Source organism: Letharia lupina, assembly GCF_014066315.1.
Source record: "Letharia lupina isolate WasteWater1 chromosome Unknown contig_13, whole genome shotgun sequence".
NCBI classification, from domain to species: Eukaryota; Fungi; Ascomycota; class Lecanoromycetes; order Lecanorales; family Parmeliaceae; genus Letharia; species Letharia lupina.
Window position 1 is genome coordinate 247,838 of NW_023502982.1, and position 25,131 is coordinate 272,968.

General features: G+C 36.4%; 4 protein-coding genes across 4 annotated transcripts; 1 reads left to right on the forward strand and 3 right to left on the reverse strand.

The window, feature by feature from the left end:
* Positions 1-9,927: 9,927 nt before the first annotated feature.
* Positions 9,928-13,282, reverse strand: HO133_001589 (uncharacterized protein; the record flags this gene model as incomplete). The annotated part of the gene is made up of 5 exons (XM_037292519.1): positions 9,928-10,285; positions 10,452-10,579; positions 10,643-10,705; positions 11,272-12,479; positions 13,012-13,282. 5 exons carry the CDS (start codon positions 13,280-13,282, stop codon positions 9,928-9,930), a joined length of 2,028 nt encoding a protein of 675 aa, XP_037151058.1.
* Positions 13,283-13,624: 342 nt separating this feature from the next.
* On the reverse strand, positions 13,625-16,744 carry HO133_001590 (uncharacterized protein; the record flags this gene model as incomplete). Its single annotated transcript, XM_037292520.1, has 3 exons — positions 13,625-14,733; positions 14,848-14,862; positions 15,673-16,744. The coding sequence occupies 3 exons, from the start codon at positions 16,742-16,744 to the stop codon at positions 13,625-13,627; spliced, it is 2,196 nt and encodes a 731-aa protein (XP_037151059.1).
* Positions 16,745-18,241: 1,497 nt separating this feature from the next.
* Positions 18,242-20,009, forward strand: HO133_001591 (uncharacterized protein; the record flags this gene model as incomplete). The annotated part of the gene is made up of 2 exons (XM_037292521.1): positions 18,242-18,323; positions 18,448-20,009. 2 exons carry the CDS (start codon positions 18,242-18,244, stop codon positions 20,007-20,009), a joined length of 1,644 nt encoding a protein of 547 aa, XP_037151060.1.
* Positions 20,010-20,201: 192 nt separating this feature from the next.
* On the reverse strand, positions 20,202-22,748 carry HO133_001592 (uncharacterized protein; the record flags this gene model as incomplete). Its single annotated transcript, XM_037292522.1, has 4 exons — positions 20,202-21,344; positions 21,398-21,856; positions 21,905-22,234; positions 22,341-22,748. 4 exons carry the CDS (start codon positions 22,746-22,748, stop codon positions 20,202-20,204), a joined length of 2,340 nt encoding a protein of 779 aa, XP_037151061.1.
* Positions 22,749-25,131: the final 2,383 nt, after the last annotated feature.

Here is a 25,131-nt window from a genome sequence, read left to right on the forward strand (position 1 = left end):
CCTCTATTAAAAGAAATAATAATAATATTACTAAAAATTCTTATATATAAAAATATAAATATCTTAAATTATTAGTAGATAGAATCTAAAAAGAAGATAGATATTTTAAATATTTAAAGACTAGATATTATTCTAGCGATAATAATATTCTATATAAAAATATAGACTTATTAATAAAAGAATAAGTTAATATAATTCTAAAAGCCATCGATATTAAAAAGAATATCTCTATCGAATTATTATAAGAATTAAAAAACTAAATATCTCTAATTAAGTTATCGCTAGGAGTCTAAAAGCCTTATATATAAGGATTAAAGAGTTAAAAATAAAAAGAATACTCGCTTCTATCTCTCTATTCGCGTATATTATCGCTATTAAAGCTTCTTTATAAAATAAATATTAATTAGACTTTTGTAGAAAGACTATTATATTAATAAAATAGATTAAGACTAATTATCTCTTAGATATTAAAGCTTTAATACTAAGCTTTATAAATATATCTTTTATTAAAGTAAATAAGCTACTTAAAGTAATACTAGTATAATCTTATAAATTATAATTAATCGATAATAAATCTATCTCTATCTTTAATATTATATATATAATCTTAATAAAACTTACTTTAAAAGATTATATAGAAGAACTTTAATACTTAATTATCTTATTAAGACGATTTAATATTATTCTAGAAATACTATAACTAAAATAATATAACTCTTATATATTCTTTAGATCTAGAACTATTACACTTAATTTAGATTATTATATATTTAACTATTTATTATATAATAAATCTATTACTATCTAGAGTAATAATAAGTCTTTAAAAAAAAACTTAAATTATATAGTAAAGATTATATTTAAGAAAAAGAATATAGTAGAGATCTTCGCTTATATCTTTACTAAGATAGCTAAGAAATTAGAGAATTAAGTTATTATTATATAGTCTAAAGACTTCGAATAACTTTCTAACTTTATTAATAAGAAAGCGAAGTTTATTATTAATATCGCCGCTATTATAATAGAAGATTATAAGAAATTCTTTTATAAGCTAAGAAAGAAATCTCTAACTATAAAATAGTTATAAAAATAAGTTTTTATAGTATATTACGAATAGCTAGACGTTTGAAATTCTATTAAAACTAATAAACTTTCTCTTTATCGCTTTATTAACTATAAAATATATTTTAAAAAAGAAGCTATTTTACTATCGAAAAGGGCTTATAAGTTCTTTAGAGATTAGATATTAATTGTAAAGAAATATATCGATAAGATACTAGAGAAAGACTATATTAGATTAAGTACTTCTTTTTATATAATATTTATTCTAATTATAAAGAAACTTAATAGAGGATTTAAGCTATACGTAAACTATAAAGCTCTTAATATACTTATTATCTCTAATTAAAATACTTTTCTATTAATTAAAGAGACTCTCGCTAAATTATATATGACGAGAATATATAGCAAATTCGATATTATAGCCGCTTTTAACGAAATTAGAGTAAAAAAGGGTTATAAGAAAAAAATCGTATTTCTTACTCGATATGGCCTATTCGAATATATGATAATACCTTTCGAGTTGTGTAATGCCTCTGCCACTTTTTAGATATTTATTAATAATATCTTATACGAATATCTGAATGTATTCTATACTATCTATTTAGATAATATTCTCATTTATAATAATATTAAAGATAAGTATATTTAATATATAGAAAAGATATTAAAGAAACTTCGATAAGCTAGCCTCTATCTTAATATTAATAAATGCGATTTCTATATTATTAGAGTTAAATATCTAAAACTAATTATTATAACGAAAGAAGTAAAAATGAATATAAAGAAAATTAAGACTATTACTTAATAAAAAAAACCTAGATATACTAAAGATATATAAGTATTTCTAAGATTCGCTAATTTTTATTAGAAGTTTATTGTGAGATACTCTAAAATCGCCGTATCTCTAATAAATCTTATTTATACTTAATAGAAGAAAGACTTTATTTACTCGTAAGCCTAAGGGTACTCTAAATAACTCGCTTTTAAAATACTTAAGAAAGCTTTTACTACTATCTTTATGCTTGCTTACTTTAACTTAAATAAAAAGACTTAATTAGAAACGAATACGTCTAATTTTATAATTATTGTTATTTTATTATAAGAAGATAAAGATAAAGTATTTAGACCTATGATATTTCTCTCTAAGAAGATATCTCCTATAAAATGTAATTACGATATCTATAATAAGGAACTTATAACTATAGTATAGGCTTTCGAGGAATGATATCCTAAGCTAGCTGGTACTTTTATCGAGAACTCTATTAAAGTTATTTTAGACTATAAGAACTTATAGTACTTTATATCCTTTAAATAACTTAACTCTTATTAAATAAGATAAATAAAGTTTCTTTTCGAATTTAACTTCTATATTATCTATTATCTAGGAAAATAAAGTATTAAATCTAATAGTCTTATTTAATAAGTAAAAGATCTATCTAAAAATAAGGATAACGATTATACTTATTATCGATATTATATAATTCTTAAAAATAATAATTTTAATGAAGGTGTTAAGAACGCTATATATCTTGCTATTATACTTTTAAATAATATAAGAGAAAGTGTTATCTCTTTAGCTGTAATGCTATATGAACTTAGTGAATAAAATAATATTAATAGTAAGAAGTCTAATGAAGAATTACTATTAGAGGCTTTAATAGAGACTTCTTAAGAGGAGTCTATAGAAGAATTAAGAGAAGTCTCTATTACTAATATTTCTAAGTTATTATATTAAATAAGGGACGCTTATAATTACGATGATATTGCTTAAGAAATTATTTAATTAAAGATATCTAAATAGAGGAAGTTACTACTTAAAATAATTAAGAATAACCTTAAGCTGAAATTAAGTGATTGTTATCTTTACGATAGATTATTATATATTAATAATAGATTATATATATTAGATATTTCCGAATTACGAATTAAGATTATTAGAGATATTTATAATTTTTCATCTAAAGGCTATGCTAATAGATTATTAATCTACGATAGATTAAGTAAATACTACTATTAGCTAAGAATAACGAATTTCGTTACTTGCTATATTAAGAGCTATTATATTTATAAGAGATCTAAAACTTATAGAGAGGGTAAATAAGGTCTTTTTAAATCTCTATCTATTCTCGAATGATATTAATAAGATATTTCTATTGACTTTATTATACTATTATCTATCTATCTTAGATATGGGCGCTTCTATTAATATATTATAATAGTTATAAATAGGCTTAATAAGAAGAAGAAATTCGTTTTCTTAAACTTCTTAGAAGTGGAGGTAGTAGTTTAGATTTTTATCGAATTTATATGGCGAGAGAAAGAATATCTATTTATTATTATCTCGAATTAAGATACTTAGTTTATGGTATATTTCTAAAGAAGACTATGCGAAAGAATTAAGATTAAATTTAAACTTTCTATTATGTTTTATCTCGAAATTAATAAATAGATAGAGAACGCTAACGCTGTCTTAAAGTAATATCTTAGAGTTTATATTAATTATAATTAAGATAATTAGGTGAATTTATTACTAATAGTAGAGTTCGAAGCTAATTTCGATAAGAACGCCTTATTAAGTATATTATTATTTCTTCTTATTAAAGAATATATTTCTTATTTAAAAATAGAACTCTTTATCTCTTAAGATTAATTCGCTAGTTAAAGAGCGAAGAGAGATATTAAGTTAGCTAATAAATTTATTAAGAAGATAAATGTTATGAGAAATTATCTAAGGAGTTAGTTTGAATAGTTATAAGCTTTATAAAAGAAGTAAGTTAATTATTATTAGCTTTCGATATTAGAATTTAAAGTTAGAGATATAATTATACTTGATAGAAGAAATATTAAAATCGTACGCCTTAGTAAATTACTAGATTATAAGAATTTCGAATCGTTTAAAATTACTAAAGCTTTAAATAATTTCGCTTATGAGTTAGAACTCCCTACTTCTATAAATAATATCTACTCTATCTTTTATTTATAATTATTATATCTTAATAATAGTAATTTATTACTAGAATAAATCGAGCCTTTGCTATCTTCTATTGATATTAATAAAGAAGGTGAAATTTATAATATTAAAGAAATAGTTTAATCTAAATTAAATAAATGAAAAAATAATTTCTTAACTAGTAAGAGAGAATATCTAATATATAAAATTAGATATAGAGGCTCTAAGATTAAGAAAAATCTATTTTAATAACTATTTACGAATATAGTAGAATATTTAAATCTAATAGTAGACTTTCACTATTACTATCTCGAGGCCGTTAGCTTTTATTTATTATTTAAAAGATTTTCGAAATAGTTTTCTCTATTAGCGCTACTAATTTATAGTAGCTATATTAACTTATAGAAAGATCTTGAATTCGTTATGAAATACTAAGTTAATGTATTTAAGAATGTTACTTCGTATATATCTAGATATATTTTTTATAAGATCGATATTTACTATATAGTAGTTATCGCTAGAGCTTCGAATTAAAAAGGGAGGTAATGTTACGATTCTAATAACCTTATAATCTTATTTATATTATAACCTAATTAGGCTTAGCGTATTAAGGTCTTTTAGTCTTTCTATCTTACTGTAAAGTCTATACTTATAATAATCCTATATAGATAATATTCTCTTTATACTATAATATAGAGTTATTATATACATTATTAAGTCTCTAACATAATCTTTTAATAATAATAATCTTTTATTAATAGTAATCTTTTAATAATAATAATTTTTTATTAATAGTAATTTTTTAATAATAATAATCTTTTAATAATAGTAATTTTTTATTAATAATAATTTTTTAATAAAAATAATCTTTTAATAATAGTAATCTTTTATTAATAATAATTTTTTATTAATAATAATTTTTAATAGTAATAATCTTTTAATAATAATAATCTTTTATTAATAGTAATTATTATTATCTTTTAATAATAATTATCTTTTAATAGTAATAATCTTTTAATAATAATAATTTTTTAATAATAGTAATCTTTTAATAATAGTAATTTTTTAATAATAATAATTTTTTAATAATAATTATCTTTTAATAATAATAATTATCTTTTAATTATAATTATCTTTTAATAATAATAATTATTTAATAATAATAATTATTTAATAATTATAATCTTTTAATAATAATAATCTTTTAATAATAGTAATCTTTTAATAATAATAATTATTCTTTAATTATAATTATCTTTTAATAATAATAATTATTTAATAATAATAATTATTTAATAATAATAATCTTTTAATAATAGTAATTTTTTAATAATAATAATCTTTTAATAATAGTAATCTTTTATTAATAATAATTATTATTATCTTTTAATAATAATAATTATTTAATAATAATAATCTTTTAATAATAATAATCTTTTAATAATAGTAATTTTTTAATAATAGTAATTCTTTAATAATAATAATTTTTTAATAATAATAATTTTTTATTAATAATAATCTTCTAATAGTAATAATCTTTTAATAATAATAATCTTTTAATAATAATAATCTTTTAATAATAGTAATCTTTTATTAATAATAATTATTATTATCTTTTAATAATAATATTCTTTTAATAATAATAATTTTTTAATAATAATAATTTTTTAATAATAGTAATCTTTTATTAATAGTAATCTTTTATTAATAGTAATCTTTTAATAATAATAATTTTTTAATAATAGTAATTATTTAATAGTAATTATTTAATAATAATTATCTTTTATTAATAATTATCTTTTAATAATAATAATTTTTTAATAATTATTATTTAATAAAAGTAATATAATTATTATTAATTATTAAGTTAAATTATTATTATATTATTTTTTAAAAAGTTTAATAAAGATTAAGATATTTCGTAATAATTAAGATCTTTCTCGATTATATTTTATTCTTTAAAAATAAATAGAAATTCTATAATTTCTATAAAATAGAATCTCTTACGTATAATTATATATACGATTATATACTCTATATAATACCCTTATCTAAGCGTTAGAATTTATAAAATCCTCTTACGCATTTATTAAATTATTATTTTAATTTTATAAATAACGAATAATCGTTAAATTATTATAAATTAAACTCTACTCTTTTTAATTATATAATTTTTAAATACTCTAATAACATTAATAAGATAAATACTATATACTCTCTTTACGAAAAGAATATATATTATAAAGTAAAGGATTTATTTCGATATTTAATAGATTATTCTTTAAATTTTTTATTATAATATTAGAGATCTAAAAAGAATACGTTATTAATAAATTAAAAAAAAGTTTTTTTAATAAAAACGAGTATTTATAATAGATTTATTTACGCTTAATAACTAATTATAAATATTAAATACTCGAAAAATAAATCCTTCTTTAATATCGAAAATATAAATTTAATATAATAAAAGATAAATAGCGTTTAGATATAAATAATTATTATTAATATAAAGAATAAATAATTTAATCTCTAGAAAAAAAATTAGTTATTAAAATCGAAATATTAATAAATAATTTCGATAAATATATATCTTTAATTTAATATATCTTTTAAAATAAAAGAATTAACTCTATAGAATTTTTATAAATATCTAAAACTCTAATATAATAATATTAAATATATATTACTTTATCGAAATAAAGTAAATATAAAAACGTAATCTTATATATATATTATATTATTAATCTTTAATAATAATTAGTCTAAAATTAATAATCTTAATTATCTTTTATAATAGCTTATAAAATAAGATCTTTCGAATAATAATAATTAAAATTCTTAAATTACTCTAAAATCGAGACGTTTATTAATTTTATACTCTATTAAATATAATTAGCTTTAATCTTTTATAAATTAATAAATTACTTTAATAAAAATATAGATATAGAAAAACTATTTATAAAAAAAGAATAAAAGAGATTTTATCTTAAAAAATCGTAATCTACTTTTCGTCGTTAAAGAGCTTTTATAAATTATAAAATAATATAAAATAGCGATAAATTTTCACTTCATATTTTATCTCTTTCTCGCTAAAATACTATATTTTCTAATTAAAGATTATTAACGTAGTAATTATTATATATAACTTATATTTTTTTTATATAAAAATATATTTTATTCTTAGTATTTCTCGATATTATAAATTTTAATATAGGATTTAGAATATCATAGATTAAATAAATTTAAAAGATAATATATTCTAATATTTTTTTTAAGAGAGTAATTAACTTAGCTAATTTTATTTTAAATTCTCTTTTCGCGAAAATCTTAAAAAGCTTTTATTAATTATAAATTTTATATTAGTAAAAAATCTTAAATATAATTTTATTAAAAAAATATTAATTCTTTATAATCTCTCTAAATATTTTTTATTAGAGTATCTTATAAAGTCTTTATTATAGTTTTTTAGACTTTAAAAAAGTCGAAAATAGTAATAATAGTATATATATTATTAAGATCTTTTTTAAGATCTTAATTTATAAATTTCGTAGAAAGTTTATTAATTTTTATATTAAATTCGATTTCTTTAATATTAAAGAGACTTAAAATCGTAAATTTCGATATTATAAATATTTAATAGTAAATAAAAAAAAGAATATTAAATATATTAAAATTAAAACCCTTATATCTAATCTTTAATAATTTTATAATATCTTATTATATAAATAATATATCTAAAAATTCTTTAATAATATTATATATAAATATTAAAGAGTTAATTAAGAATTAAAAGATTTTTTAATATCTCTTTTTAAATAAATATATTATTTCTATACGCTATTAATATTAACTATATTATAAAAATCTATTAATTATCTAATATATTCTTAAAAAATTATAAAAAGAATAAAAGATTCATTTTAATTAAGTATTATTATTTTTTTTATAAAAAAATCGAGCTTATATTAACTCTTCTTATTTAAATAAACTATTATTTATAAATTTTAAGAGTTTAAAAAATCTAAAGACTTTTAAAATATTTTTAATATTTTAAATAAAGAAAAGAAGATAAATAGTAATATAAGAATTATATCTCATTATTAATTCTATTATAAAAAGTTACTCTTTAAAATTTAAAGAAAATATAAGAAGATTAATAAGAAGAATACGAAGAAGACGTAATAAGAGTATTCTTCGTAGGATTTTTAAAAGATATTTAAATATATAAAGAATAAACGCACTTCTATAATAAAGAGAACTATAAATATTACTTATACTTTTCATTATTTATAATATTATTTAATTTATTTTAATAATAATTATAAGAATAAAATAGAATAATATATAATTATTATAATTTATAAAATTCTTTTATAGATCTTTTAATCTAATAGATCGTCTTTAATAATATAAATATCTTATTAAATTATTTACGAAAAATTATTTATATTTTAGAGATTATTACTAAATTTAAATTAAGTATAAAATATTATAATAAAATTTTTAATATTTTATTTTATCGTAAATATTTATAATAGTAGTATTTTTTTAAAATAACTCTCTTTAAATATTATTAGAGATAATCTATTAAATCGAAAGACTCTTAAGAATTTTTTATAATAGAGAAAAAGAATACTCGCCTTTATCGCAATATTTAATCTAAATTATAATTTTTCTAAATATATTTTTTAATTTTTTTTTTAAAAAATCTATAAGTTTTAAAACCGTCGGTCTATGATTAAGAAGATTCTTTATATATTTTTATATCTAAATTTATTAGATAAGAATAATTTCTTTTTAAATCTAGATTAATAATCTTAATAAAATAACTTTTATTTTCTATTTAGAGCGTAAAAAGCGAATTTCTTTAATAAATAAAAAAGATTTATTTTTTTCGCGCTACGCGAATAACTCTAATAACTCTTTTCTTTATATTATATTCTAAATTTTTATTAATATAAAAAATAAAGTTAATTATTAATAATATTATTTAATTTATTTTAATAAAATTCTCTTTTATTTTATATAGATATTTTATTCTTTTATAATACTTATTAACGATAGAATAGATTTATCACGACTTAACTGTGTCGCGACTATATCGCGCGACGTATGCGTGCGACGCGATACTCGATACGGTCTAATTTCTTTAGTGTGAAAGTGTGATTAGGCGAGACCGTCGGCCTGGGGGGAAAAAGTTTTACTTCATATGATTATATATATCCCTTGAACTCAAGAGATTTAGAGAGTCCATACTGTCGTGCGCTGAGATCCCGCCCCTTGTGGCGATGCGCATGCCCAACCTTGGCCTGAGAAGCATATTGCAAGCAGCACCAATCGAACCTATAATTGTGCGCGGTGCTCGGGAGTCTCAAACAGCTTTTTCGAATTGCCATCGGTATGTAAGTATATTGAAAGGACTGGGTGGTTGTGTCGATTGCTGTACTGAAGCTCCTTTTCACGATTTCTGTCCGGAGACAACTAGATCCCTTGCAGTGTGAATACTGGCCCGGCGGTGTGCTTAATTTAATTATATAAGCTGTGTTGCAGTCTAGCTGTGAGAGCGTTGCCGTACCGTTTGATGCTTGTACGTCTAACTTTTGTGCCTATCTTAGGCGCTACTTCAGCGCTTTGATTCGTTCCTCCGCACAAAGACCACAAAGTACTTGACGTCAGTAAGCGAGAGACGAGCCGTCATACAGTGGAAAACTTCCCGTGTTTCCGTACCCTGATACGCCTCCAATCGTTGACTTGAGTCTGCAAGCTCTCAATTGCTATCTAACATAGATCCGATCCAGTCCCAGATCCCTTGGGTCCGGGAAGAGACTCTACATCCCCAAGTATATCCACCGTAGACTCACAATTTGCAAGCCAGGCTCTTTCACTCACCAGATCAAGGCTCTCGTTACCGCTTTTCACGACTGGGAGTTCTGGGGTGAGATGGCATGGGTGAGGTCAGGTTTTGCACCGGTCTCGACCTCGAACATGACCGATGCTAGTGCGAACCTGTCCGTGATGTCTAATATGGTGTGTGACGGGCCGTTCACCCCGAGACTTTCCGGGCTGCCAGTCGCCGATGGCTTGTCTTGTCCAAAAGGTCTGGAGCATGTGAAATCGCAGAGCACGATCGCACCCTCCGAGTGGCATAGAAGATCGTGAATTCGGACGTTCGCGTGGGCTATGTCGAGTTCGTGAAGAGGCACAGGAGCACGGAGCATGTCTCTATACCAAGCAATCCCAATGGACTGAGTAGGCTTCTCGGTCTGCTGGCGGCTTGAAAGTGCAGTACATCTTCGGAGGTATATACCCTCAGGATGCTCCAAGGAAATCGCTTGTGAAATATTGGTGGGGAAGGTTCATTCAAGACGTTTAAGGATGATACGCCCGTTCTCAATGTCCTCGTAGTGGCGGACGGTATGTAGAGCATACTCGTACTTACCGAGCCATCTGCGAGGAGTGGTTTGTTGGGTGGACGAATGTGGCAGGTGATCTCAAGACGACCTGGTCATTGACGACGCAGATGTACGAGTAAGCAGGAGACCCGCCGTCCAGCCTCTCAAGTTCTTTCTGAAATTGAGCAAGCGTTAAAGCGATCGCCTGTTAGAACTAAAGACTCTCATACATTCACACCCGTATCACCTCAAAGGCTCGGCCTGGCTTCCTTGTTGCATATCCGTTGAGGAGGATGGAGTGCTAGGATATTTTGTTTAGTAATTTGTGGGGAGTTTGGTTGTCAGAAGTGGGCTTCAAGAAAGAGAATTCCTGGTAACTTATATCGAGGACTGGTGGGAAAATCCGTACCATACTCTGGAACAATAGGGATGGAAGGGTAAAGAGACATGCAATATAGCGAAGACTCTTACACCACCACCACCAACACACAGTCCTTGAAAGCTCCATTCTGCCACGCACGTATACCATATGTGCAGCTTCTCCCCTAACGAAAGGTCCGATATTTGAGTCCCGAAAGACTACATCGACTGCATGGAAAGATTGTCACATGTAATGTCGTGATCATGGTGCCTGCCATTCCTTACGCAGCTTCAGCTTATCTTGTCACAAGCAGCAGGCTCACAAAGCACGCCAAGCGCAAAAGACAGCAATATGACTCTCGAATCTTGATGGGGCCAGTCGAGTTCAATCTTTTCCAGGCGAGAACCCAGCGTATTTCGCAATCATGAGGCGGAAATTACCTAAGGCCATCACAACGTATTCTTCCCACTTTCCTACCGCCGCTCATGCACCAACCTCCCCCTCACAAACACCTTCTTCGTATTCCGATCGTCCCCGCAAAACAGCCACTTGGCCACCTTCTCCCCCCACGTCTCCATGCCCCACAGCTCCACCGGCCCTCCGTCCCCGTCCCCGCCATCGTCGGCTCCCCCCTCGCCATCTACGGCATCGAGTTCGACAAGCTGCGCATCCCACTGCATGCCCACCTCGAACCCTCCCACCTTCCCTTCCAACCCCAAGCACTTGGCGCCGCCCTTTGTAGCGAGGTAGAGACATTCTTCCACGCTGAGCTTTTTCCTATCCTTGGCGCTCGTCGAGTGCTTCGCCGCGACGTCATTCGACGCTTCCGCTCCCCACTGGCCCTCCTTCTCATCTGACCGCGTGTCCTCCACGGTCAGCGCAGCCAACGTCCTACTGACCATCGCCGCCTCCCTGGCCGCCACCAGGATGCTGGAAGAGTATCCCCCACTGACATCTGTCCCCAACCCGACTTCGATGCCATCGTCCAACAGCTCCCGCACAGGGCACAGCCCGCTGCTTATGCTCGTATTGCTGACGGGGCAATGGCTGACTTTACTCTTCCGCTCTTTCAACAACATCCTTTCCTCCAGAGAAAGATGCACGCAATGTGCCAAGACGGTCCTTGGCGTCAGCAGACCGTGAGTATCGTAGACGTGAGAGTACGAGTCGTGCGCGGGGAACTGTCTGCGGACCAGCGCGATCTCGGACGTATTTTCGCTCAGGTGCGTTTGGATCGGGAGTGCAGATTCTTTGGCGAGAGCGCCGAGGCCCGAGAGCAGCGGTGACGAGCACGAGGGTACGAATCGAGGTGTGATGATTGGCGTGATGAGAGCGTGCGTCGGGTCGATAGAGTCGATGTGAGCGATCGTTGCTTTTGTATCTTCGACCGCCTGTTCCGGTGACTCGTCTCGGAGGTAATCGGGATTGAGATCGTTGTCCATGCATACGCGGCCGATGAAGGCTCTCTGACCCTTCTCCAGACAGATGTCCGCAAGTAGGTTTGTCGAAGCGACGTGTTTAGTAGCATAGTAGGAGGCCGTTGTGGTGCCGTGGGAGAGTGTTCGAGATACGCAGGCAGAGTAGACGCGGCGAGCTTTAGTGAGGGAGGAGAGGGATGATTCGATAGGAAACGTGTAGGTGTTGAGCCAGTCGAGGAGGGTAGTCTTGCCAAAGATTCCGACGTTGGGGTACTGGGAGGCGTGAATGTGGGTGTCTACACATTCGAAGGATGATCAGTCATGTAGGCCTTGGTCAAGCATGATACATCGACTGTGCCAAACATGTAGACTCGACGTGACAGCGCAAGGAAATAGAAGAGGGATAGTCTCCTTCGATAAGAACAAATCCGCGCAGTGCAAATGCAAGCTCATGACAGCCACATAGCTGTGGATAGCCTCTCATTCTGCATCTCAGCAAAGACCGCAGCCTGGACATGAAAGCCCTAAAGATTCAAAGCCCACACCATAACATTTTCACAACCCGTGTAATCGAAAAACACCCCACTTAGGGAAAAAAGAAAAGAAAGAAAGACTGAAGCCCATCATTCCCTCCAGCAACTGTACCAACATATTCCTACCCCCTCGCAGGATTCAAATATAAAACCATACAAACCGAAGTCCAGACACGATACCTATCCTACACCCCCCCAAAACCCGCAACCCCCTCCCCCATCCCCTCATCCAAACCAAAACCCACCAAAAACAAACAAACCACCAACCCCAAACGCAAAACGCAACCGCACTCACCGACAAACCCCGGGAACCACCACCCCCTCCCCTCCCCGCCCGGCCTCACCCACTCAAACCCCCCATCCCAGCCCCAATTCCGCCCGACCCAACCCACCACATCATCATAGCCCGTCGCCGCACCTCCCGGCGGGAACGCGGCCCGGTGGGTGATGACGCCGTGTCCGTCGACGGCGAGGGCGTGGTTGTCCAGGATTTCGAGTCCGGTGGGGGTGGGGGTGGAGACGAAGGTGCCGGTGTAGAGGGTGCGTTTGAGGAGGGGGGGAGGCATCGTGGGGGTGGTGGGAGATGGGAAGGGGAGGGTTGGTTGGGATGCTACATGGGAGGGGTGGGAGATGGAGATGTATGAGGTATCTAGAGGAACTTGCTAGGGGGGGAGTGGGAGGGAGCTAGCGGCTCGAAACGGTGGCCGGCGCTCGCCGCTGAGCTTTATTATAGACAGGCATCAAATGTGCGACTTCGAGGCTGTCTCTGCAGGGGGAGAAGACATGTGGTAGATGGTCACTAGACTGCTTGGAAGTGTGTCTATGGAAAGGAAAAGGAGGATCAAGCCCGATTAAGTATGGAAGATCGATGCTATTATGCAAGAAAGCCACAAAGGAGGATCCAGCCCCTAGTGGATATCCTTGAACAAGTCTTCCCCGCCCAACCCTCCCCCGCCACCCACAAACACCGGCAATTGCGGCGGCGGACTGTATGACCTTGGCGGCAGTGGCTCCTCAATCTCTGGCAGCGTCTTCTCCGAGTCCAAGTCTTCCATTGTCGCATCCTCCTCCGCCTCATGGCTCCCATCAGTCATGCTGTTCTGGCCTTCATTCGTACTACTGCCCGTAGCCGCCGTCGATTCGCCATTCAAGCCTGCATTCTGTGCCTGGTTCTCCTTCCCATTCATTGCGGCAAACGCATTAGCCAAATTTAGGTTGCTCTTCCTCCTCCAGAATGTCCCGCTCTTTCTACTTTGCACACCTTGTATGTCATCCTTCGGCGCTGGGCTCAGAGGTCTTGCCTCCTCTGCCACCGAATCACCTCTCGTCACAGGGCTCGAAGGGGAAGCCGGAGTATCCTCCCCAAAATTCATGCCCAGACTGCTCTTCCGACGCCAGAATGTCCCGCTCCTCTTCTTGTTCAAGCTCGGTCGTAGACTAGATGTGAAACTCTCCCCACTCGCAGATGCCGGTCGGTCATTCTGGGAATGGAGGGAGGCATTGTCGTAGCTTCGTCGGAGAGCTTTGAAGGAGAGGAAGTTCCGAACACTACCTGGTCTCTTCGGACTCTTGGAAGTCGGCGAAGGTGTATTATTTGATGCCGCAGGCGAAGCGTTGTATCCTGCATTCTGCAAAGGCGATGAAGCTGGCGGTGTAGTGGGAAAGGCACCGGGCATTATGGAGGCCGGGCTCGAAAAGTATGCTTCATTGCTCAAGGGGCTCTTCTGCCGTTCGACGGGCTTGCGTTTCGGTGTGATGGGATGGGTCATTGGTGGATCCTTAGGCGGTGGAACAGGGGGTAACGCGGCGAAATTTGGAGAGATTGGGGCAGGGGCAGGGATGGATGTGCCGGTCGTGAGGGAGCCTGTGGAGGGAGGCAGGGGAGGCAGTCTGTACGAGGGCGAGGAGGGCCTATTGTAGGATGAAGAAGATGGCCGTCTTCTTTCACTGGATGAGTGCGACGTGTTGGAGGAGGCGCTGAAAGATGGTCGCCGGTCAGAGGCCATTGCGTCAAAGTCTGTGCGGGTACTAAGCTGAAAGCAGCGCAGAATATGCAGGAGTACTGCAGAGAGTACGAAAAAGAATATGCAGGGTAAAGGGTCAAACGAGTGGAGTAAAAATAGCTATAGACGGGGAATGTAAATACCTAGATAATATTATTTATTCAAAGGAGATGCGAATGAAGGAAGAAAGAAAACCAGACGATGATAAAATTGTGTTACCGTGGTCTAAAATACGCCTCGGATGCTTCTCCACAGCTTGGCACATCACGTGGCCTCGTGGCTTGCTCCGCTTCGACGGGAAGTGCCGGAGAATATACAATCGGATAATTCTTCCCTGCTGCTCAAATACCTCTCGCGGGTCTCGAGTCAATGCTCGATGGAAGCATTCGATCATGGCTATACTCAGTGCCCACGAGATTGGCTATAATCTCGTACTCGAGCATGAGTCACGCTCTACCAAGGCCTGTATGAGTCCCGTGCATTTTATTCACAAGCAGACCAGATACCAACGTGCACTGGAGCTTTGGTGGTTGATCGAGCATTGAAAATTTTTCACAACACGGTGCTAATTACGAATAGATCGGAATAACAACTTTCGCAACTCGTAATGGTGTCCTAGTCAGGACTTGAAGAATAAAGCAATAGAACCCGTTCCTGACGAGTTCTATGCGGTTAAGAAAATACAACCGTCCATCATCCAAGACTGTCCGATTTCGATATCCGTACAGGTGTTTAGCTCTTCCACCCACTCAGCTCGCAGCCGCAAGCACGCTCTTTGCGATGTTGCCATCAGACCCCATGACAATCCTGTAATCGCCATCCTTCATGTACTCGAACCATGAGAACCCTGTTTAGACGCACCACAATTAGCTGAAGCTCTTCATGTAGAGAAAGACCTCCTCAGAAGAACATTGCCACAAACATAGAGCTCCTGTTATGGAGAAGAGACTCACCAATATACTGCGGACAAACCTTCAACGTCTCCTTTGAACTGACCTGGCCCAGCCAATACTCCTTCTGCGCGGTCGTCCCACCCTGCAACCACCCCGTCTCCCCCAACGCAACCGGAATCTGCGGATACTTCGCACAAAATGCACCCATCATCAATTCAAACGTCGCTTGTTCCCCACTGAGAATCTCTCCGTACGCATCCAATCCCACAATATCCACATACTCGCTGCCTGGAAACCACTCGGCGTCCATCGTGTCCACGGTGTCGCCTGGCTGGAAAGGGGGTATCAGACTCCAAAACATCTTAACCCGGGAGCGATCGACGCCTTTAGCAACGGCCTGCCACATGGCCTTGTACTCCTCGGTGGTGCCGTGGTATTTGACGGTAGGGTCAGTGTTTATGGTGTTGGTGTCGATGTACCAGTTCACCTCGTGAGCGAGACGGAGCCAGATGGTTTGGGATCCTTCTGCGAGGATCTTATTCATCGAAGCCACGACCGCTGAGGCCGAGACTTCAGAGAATGGAATGTATGGCTGGAGAGCGATAATGTAGATGGCGCCTTTGAGTGAAGAAGGCATGGCTTGAGTGTCCATTTGTAAGGCCGCCCCGCTCATGCTGGTCGCCGAGGTAATTTGGGCGTAGTTACCGTAGGTGCAGGGGCCGTGTAAGGAATCGACTTGGCTTTGAATGGTCGTTATGTTGACTCCGTCTGGCAGCCAGCCCATAGGCACGCCGTTTGGTCTGTAGCATTCTGGTGAGAGACCGAGACCGGCGATCGAGGCTGCTAATGGTGATGTGCTGTTAGAGGTTGATGTTGTGTCGTTCGAGTGAGGAGAGGTAATGCTTTGCCCGGAACTTGGAGAAATGACTGCAGAACTGGTCGGAGTGCCTCCTCCAACCACAGCAACCGGCGAACTCTCAATCGCTGCACTGCTCACACTCAAGCTAGATACCGCAGGTCCATGCGTGGTAATGTGGAACCGCTGGTGGACACCGCCGCCATGTTGTGGGTGCGCATTCCCATACATTGGTGCCACCAGGGCAAGCCCAAAGATAGCGACGCACGTCTTCATGGTGTTTGAGAGGTAATGAAACCAAATAGTCAAGCGAGTGTGGTATATAGGCACAGTCAATGTACGGAGTGACCGAGCAATATCGAGCTCTTGCAAAGGGAATGTAAAAAGAGGAAAAGAGTGTGGGTGACGGAGTACGTAAAGAATAGAAGTGAGGAAGGAGTAGACTTTTAAAGGAAGAAGAGTGGAATGAATAGGAGAAAGGTGCACAGTGAGGCGCAAAGGGGATTAAGCACGTCGCAGCAAGATGGAGGCTAAGTTGTTTCATCGGAGATTATTAGTCCACTCACACCATTCACAGCTGCTTACGACATAGATATCACGATTTTCGGCGTCAATATTCTGCGACAATTTGACAATTTCCCCTGTACTCCACAATTCACAATTCTCCTGCTATTTCTTTTGCTAACTCCCAGAAAATTAGTATATGTGTTGGCCGCCGTGGGCCGTAGAGCCTCTGTAGGTATACCGTATCAAATCGGTGAAAGATATGTCCTTATGCATTTGCCGTAGTAGGCAAGGTGATTGATGCATGCACTATGCCTTAGGCGCTCATAATTAAATTAATCCAGTAGGTAAGCACAAATCCTGTGCAACCAATTTCAAGCGTGTTCTGGGCCGCAGACACAGGAGTGCGGACCCTCTGATCCTGCGATGCGATGTGACGTCGCGGGGTAGGTACATACGAGTATGTCGCCGGACCCCTCAGACACAAGAGGTACGTGGAATGCAAAATGTGTGATGAGATGAGAGGCAGATTTTAACGTTGGCTGGCACAAGAACCATGTTATCCAGCTTGCCAATCAGTGCAACGGAGATCCATTGTTTGAATGAGATGCAACGAGAGTCCTAGGATATGGACAAGAAGACATGTTATTCGAACGAAATTCATTCGTGAAGAAGATTAGTAGGAACGACGGGAGTGGCCAAGGCCTCCGTTGGGCTTGGCGTCAGGTGATTTAGCGCTGAAGATCCTCGACATCGACATAAAATATTCAATCAACAGGAGTCGATCGGACAGGTGTCGCTATTACGCTGATGCCACTTATCTAACCTCAGTGACGGAGTAGTACATGGGTTACATAAAACTGTGAACATCAATCTGTCAGGGACAGCTTTTCGACATCATCTCTTTCAGTCACCTTGACCCGAGCTGCTACCAAGGAGAATTCATCCTTTTGCCCCCTTCGGATGACTTCTGCCACAAACAATGCTATTTCTGTGACACACCTTCGGGACTTCGAAGAGAACATGTCGTATTCAAGAAGACTAATGGCCAAACTTTGCTCTGTTAACCGCAAACTGACGTGGTTGAATTTCATCTTCCAAGTCTGCACTCAAATTGATGGGTATACACATTGTATTGCACCTGTTTTTGTGGCACATCTTCTGTATGGAAGGTATTGTTATTGTCAGTAATCATGTTCTTATGCTTGTCAAAAGTGAATGAATGTTCATATGGTCTCGTTCACTTCCAAATCACCACAGTACGCAACAATGGCCCCATTCACTGTTATACAAAATGAGGACCCATTCATTCTATTCATCTCTTCACCAACAATAGGAACGCAAGCTCAAGGTCAGTATGGCCTTCGAAGGCGCCGTCTCACCTTGTCATCGTCTACTATTCAAAAGCGCGGGTCGTATTTTCTTCTCGTCTCTAATGGCCATCATTCGTACCCACCCCTCCAGACAGCGGGCAGGGACCCCTGTGACGCCGACGAAGGCATCTTCCCATGCTTTGCTAAACCGTGTCTGCGACAGGCCTGGTGCCGCCATCTCCAAGCAGCTTCGAGCGAGTCAACAATCAGGCAAGAGGACACGAAGCCCAAGCGCGCAGCTTCGAGCCGAACTAGAGAGTGCTGTCTCCGGTATAGCCTCCGCAAAAGGGCACGAAGAAGCACTCCGCATCCTTTTCGTACCATACCCAGACGTCAAAGACATAGCAGAAGAAACGCACCTCGCCATCGATGCATCCAATACCTCCGACCGCTTCTTAGCTCGCTATCCCATGTACGATGCCGAAAACATGTCAATGATCCAGCAAGAACTAGGCAAAGGCTTCGCCTCTCACGGCATGACGAGCACAAAACCCTACTACGAGATCCCTATCCTGCACCAAGGCGTCGTCACGATGCAGCATCTCTCCCACAGCTTCAACCGCGACGTGACATTCCGATCCTGGGAATGGTTGCAGGCCCAGCTCAAGATGGTCACTGCTCGACCAAAATGCTCTTCAACAGCCAAAGTTCGCTACCCACCACCACGCAAGACCCCAACCCATCCACGGAAAGCGCAGCAGCACGCCTTATTCTCCGACTCCAACATCCCCTGCATCATATTCCTCCACTGGACCATCGACCCCGGACCTTCTAGTGCCGAGATCAGCGCCATCTACGCCACCATCGCCAGCATCCAATCCTCCCGCCCTGGACAACTCTTCCGTGCCTTCCCCTCCCACTCAGAACTGACCCGTGAAACCTCCAAAATCCCCGACATCCACGCCCTCGACGCCATCGCCTCCACCTCACCCCCAAACTACACCTACAGACCGCAAACCTGCTTCACGCACGGCGAACGCGCCCACGACATGACCCGCTGCCCCCTCCGCGGCCACCGGCAAATCATCATGAAGCGAACCCGCAGCTGCGGCGGCGACCACGTCGAATGCATCGACGGCGACACCGCCCTCCCACGGCACAGACCCTCCCCCCCACACCGCTGGTTCGGCCAATCCTACGAACCCTCCTTCTCCCTCTTCGGCGAATTCCGCGTCTACATCACCGCCTCCCCCTCGCCCGGCCACCCCCGCGCCCTCCGCGGCCGCGAGGGCCGGGTCCGGCACACCGTCGTCACGGAGTGGGTCCGCGGGCACGACCCCGGCGCCATGTACGCGCGCGCGGCGACGGCGCTGGATTTCCGCGCGCCGGACGTGCGGCCGCTGGGGCTGGCGGACCTGCACGCCTTCGCTTTATACATATATGACCGGCTGCGCTCGCGCGAGGATTGGAGGGAGCAGTTTGAGAGTCTGGAGATGGGGGTGCGGTTGGATGTGGGGGTTGGGACGGAGGGGGGGAAGGGGGAGGAGGAAGAGGAGAAGGGGAAGGAGAAGGAGAAGAAGCGGTTCTTTGTGAACGAGATCACGCGCTTCTACGGGGCTGATTATTTCAGCCAGCATACGCTCGGTACGCCGCAGCAGGAGGTGTGTTGGGCGTTTGCGGAGGCTGTGGATGGGTATTTTGGTGCGGAGAAGGGCGGAGGTTAAGGGGGGGCGGGGAGGTGGATGAAGGGGAAGTTTAGATATCAGATCGTAGGATGATCATCATCATCATCACTAATCTCTAGCAATTTAGCGAGCATGTGGAAGCACGGTGGGGAGTTGAACATAGACCATGTCCAAAGGCTTCTTTGTGCCTTTTAGGTTGTAACAATACCACTCCAAAACACCCCCATTTATCTACCTCTTCTTCCCACAGCTAGTACAACAATCCTCCGGCCTCGGCCTGCCACTCAACGTATCAACCGTCTTCTTATACTGCAACCAACTCTCATCCTTCGGCCTCCTATGATTCCAATTCGTCTCTTCCCTCTCCAGCCTTTCCATGGCTCCGAAAACCACGCTGATGCCTTTGACTCCAATAACAGCCATGCTGAGGTCATCTTCCATGATCTCCTCTTTCGACTTGCCCGCGTATTGCTCTATCGCTTGTATGCACTTCACCGCGAGCCTGACTGCGCGGACGCGGTCCATAGGGGAGGGCGTGCCGCCTTGTTGGACGTGGCCGGGAATGGCGAAGCGGGACTCGAAGCGGCCTTTGGATTCTTCACGGATCATGTTAGCAACGACTTCGGTGGTGTAGGTTTCCGACGCGTGCTCGTTGCATAGGATGAGTTTCCCAGCGCGTGTTTGGCCTTTGTCTTTCGCAAAGCTTTGTTTCAAGTGCTCAATATCACGCCCGAGCATTTGGAGATTGATGCCCTCTTCAGGCGTGTAGACTGCTACGGCCCCGATGCCTAACGCGCCCATTGTTGCAATGTAGCCAGATTTGCCACCTTGGGTCTCGACTACGAAAATCCGGCGGCGTGAGGCCGATGCTGATTGTTTGATGGCATCACAGTATGAGGTCAGCGCGTTGAGACATGTATCGCTTCCTACCGAGTACTCGGTGCCTGGGACGTTGTTGCTAATGGTTGCAGGTAGCAGCATCATCGGTATCCGGAAAGCTGGGTAATCCGGTCGCGCTTTTCGGAGCTCGCTGAGCGCCGTGAAGGCTTCAAAGCCTCCGATGATGAACAGTGCATCGAATTTATAGATATTGAAGCAGTCTGCGGTCTCTCCCATGCCCACTTTCGAGGGTAGATCTCGGTTGGTGCCGATCTCGGATCCACCCTTACTGATCCAACCTTCGACATCCAGCCACTGTACGTAGCGAACGGATCCGACAGGCTCATCGGCGTGGTGACGAACGAGCCCTGGGAAGCCGTTATGTATGGCGATCGGTGTGTGGCCTCTAGAAAGACAATATGCTACGGCTGCTCTGGTGGCTGAATTCATTCCACCAGCAGGGGCTCCTACGTGGATGATGGCAATGTTCATGTGCTGTGATATGTTAGCCCTGGAGTATAAGGAGAATTGAAGAAAACCCATCTTACTGTCTGTTTTGGCAAGCGTAAGGCAGGTTGATCCGTGGCGGTGGTCATCATATAAGCCTGATGGTATTCTGCAAATTCTGGCCCCCGCAGATCTAAGGCTCTTTTGAAGTCTTTAGCTTTGATAGCTTCAGCCACTTCTTGAGTCGACTTTACGGCCTCAATCAAAGGGTTTCGGACAATTTTGTTTTCTATGATGGCGATGAACTTGGATGGTGTTTCTGGTGTGGCCTCAAGTACTGCGTTGACAGCTTCCACACCCTGTAGAGTAGATAGCTGTCGGTCATAGGCACAAGCGTTACCGCCTCTTTGTACGTGTCCGAGGGTTGTGATCCGGGTGTCGAGCTTCAGTCTGGTGGATAACAGGTCTTTAACTTTGTTAGGTGATATTCTGGTTAGATCAAGGTCGTGTGCGCCTTCTGCGACTATGACGATCGTTTTCCGCTTTCCAAGTTTTCGGTGCTGTAGTATGGTCAGCAACAGTTACCGCAGATGATTTTGAGGCTCTACCTTGGAGATAATGTCGCACATTTGATCCTCCCAGTCTCGGTCTGGTGGACTCTCAGGAATGAAGATAAAATCTGCCCCTGTGCTCACGCCAGCCATAAGTGCAAGCCAACCACAATGCCTTCCCATGACCTCGATCACGAAAGCCCGCTGATGTGAGAATGCGGTAGCATCGATGTAGTCCACGGCCTCACATATCCTGCCCAGTGAAGAGTAGCAGCCAATTGTAGCATCCGTGTCGGCAAAATCGTTGTCTATTGATCCCACTAGGCCGACAATGTTCAGGTATTGGAATGTCTTCTGCTGCTCTGTGCTGATGTCCCCGTTCTTCACCTAGAGATTGAGTTAGCATCCTTCTTGTCGAGCTTTGCGGACACGAAGGTCGTTGGGGTACAAAATGAATCTTTGGCTATCCGGATTGGCAAGGTTGCAAACTTACAAGCTCCTCGAGCAGACTGGGCCATTCCCCTCTGAATGTGTCGGCCCCAGTTAGACTACCATCCCCTCCGCAGATGACTAGTGCATTGATCCCCTTGTCGATCATATTCTTCGCCGCCTTCAACCGCCCCGGTCTTTCTGTAAATGCTTTGCACCTTGCTGTACCAATCAAAGTGCCTCCTTCCGACAGCCAACCTCGAACGTCTTCCCAATGCGCCTGTCGTATGAGGTCGCCGCCCTGTACCAGACCCTCGTACCCTTCATAGACGCAGTAAGCTTCACAGCCTTGGTCGATTGCCATCCGGACGACTGCGCGTACTGAGCCATTCATTCCAGGTGAGTCTCCCCCACTTGTCATGACTGCGATTCTCTTCTTCGGGGCGGGCGCCCCATTGGTGATAGGTGCCATGGTAGGGGAATTGAATGCAAGAGAGAGTAGTAGGTTAATAGTAGAGCGAGGAGAACGGGAAGGGAGTTGTAGGAAAAAGAAAAAGAAAAAGAAGAAGGGAAGGAAAGGATAAAAAGAAAAGGCAAAAGAGTAATTCGCCGACAAGCTTCAGCTTATCAGAGCTACTCACTAGGAAACGCAGTTTACTAAGTAGGAAAAACAACTTTTTTAAAACCCCCAAACCCCCCCCCCCCATCAAAATGCCTACTTCTTACTAAAATATAATGTACTTTATACTAATATATTAAAATCTATATTTTAAAGAATATAAGTTATAGAGTATATTTTATAGTATAATTAAAAATTTAAATTATTATTAATCTATAGAGGTAAGTAATAGTTAATTAAAAAAATTAATTATTTTTTTTTTCTTAGAGACTTAATAGTATATATAATAACTCTTTATTATAGTATAAAAAGAAAATAATATATATAAAGAAATATTAAAAATAAAAATTTTAAAAAAAAAAAAAAAAAAAAAAAAATTTTAAAAAAAAAAAAATTTTTAAAAAAAAAAAAAAAAAAAAAAAAAAAAAAAAAAAAAAAAAAAAAAATTTAATTAAAAAAAAAATAAAAAAATAAAAAAATATTTTAATTTTAAAAAAAAAAAAAAAAAAAAAAAAACCTTTAAAAAAAAAAATTATAAAATTTAAAAAAAAAAAAATATTTTAAAAAAAAAAAAAAAAAAATATAAAAAAAAAAAAAAATTAAAAATTAAAAAAAAATAAAAAAAAAATTTAAAATTAAAAAAAAAAAAAAAAAAAAAAAATTAAAATTAAAAAAAAAAAAAAAAAAAAAAAAAAAAAAAAAAAAAAAAAAAAAAAAAAAAAAAAAAAAAAAAAAAAAAAAAAAAAAAAAAAAAATTTTAATAATAAAAAAAAATAAAATAAAAAAAATAATAAATAAAAAAAAAAATATATTTTTTTTATATCTCTCGCTTAAATATTACTAAATATCTAAGATATATATCTCTTTCCGCCCGTTTTTAAATTTCTTATTAACGTCTCTAGATTACTTCTCGATAAATTCGCTATTATTAATAATCGAGGCCGTAAGCGAGCTTAATAGCTATTTATTACTACTTATAAACGCGTTAAAAGACCCTAAAAAAGAGCTTAAACGAATATATTCTTCTTTATATATTTCTCTTAAGCTAGCGATAGATAGATTAAATTAATATTTAAATATTATAGTTATATTAAACGCGTTCGATTTAGATATATATATCTCTTTTACTTATCTCTTAGAGTCTCTATTAATACTCTTAGATTATCTCTTAGCGAATTCGCTATTATTAATAATCGAGGCCGTAAGCGAGTTTAATAGCTATTTATTACTACTTATAAACGCGTTAAAAGACTCTTAAAAAGAGTTCGAATAAATACGTTTTTCTCTATATATTTTTTCTAAGCTAATAATAGATAGATTAAACTAATATTTAAATATTATAATTATTTTAAACGCGTTCGAAATCGAATAATAATTCTTCTATCTATTTATATAATTATTCTTCTTTTACTATTCTATTAATTCTATTAATTCTATTAATTCTATTAATTCTATTAATTCTATTAATTCTATTAATTCTATTAATTCTATTAATTCTATTAATTTCATTAATATAAATATATTTACTCTCGATATTCTTATACTTAGTTAAATAAGAGAAGAATCTATAATAGACGAATATAAAGAATACTATAGAGAATATTATAGAGATAGTTATTAGTAGTAGTAATATAATAGACTTACTCTTTATAATCTTATATTAATTTATTTAATTAGTATAAGAGAAGTTAATATAGTAAGCGAATATAGAGAATACTATAAAGAAATTAAGCGATAATAAGATTTTTAATATTAAGAATACGACTTAGCTCTTTAAGATCTTACGTTATATACTTTTTATAATTCTATATTAAATTATTACTTAGTAAGCGAAGAATATTACTATAACTTAGTTTATTATTCTTACTATATTAAGAAGTAAGAGAAGAAATTATAATAGATAAATGTAAAGAATATTACGAAGAATACTATAGAGAATACTACGAAGAAATTAAGCGATAATAAGATTACTATTATTAGAAATACGACTTAGCTCTCTAAGATCCCACGTTATATACTCTTTACGATTTTATATTAAATTATTACTTAGTAAGCGAAGAATATTATTATAACTTAATCTATTATTCTTATTATATTAATATAATATATTATTATAATAACGTTATAAGAGAAGAATCTACTACGATAATTATAGTTAATTAAATCTCTATAAAAGAAATATTATAAGAGAAGAAATTATAATAGATAAATGCGAAGAATACTACGAAGAATACTA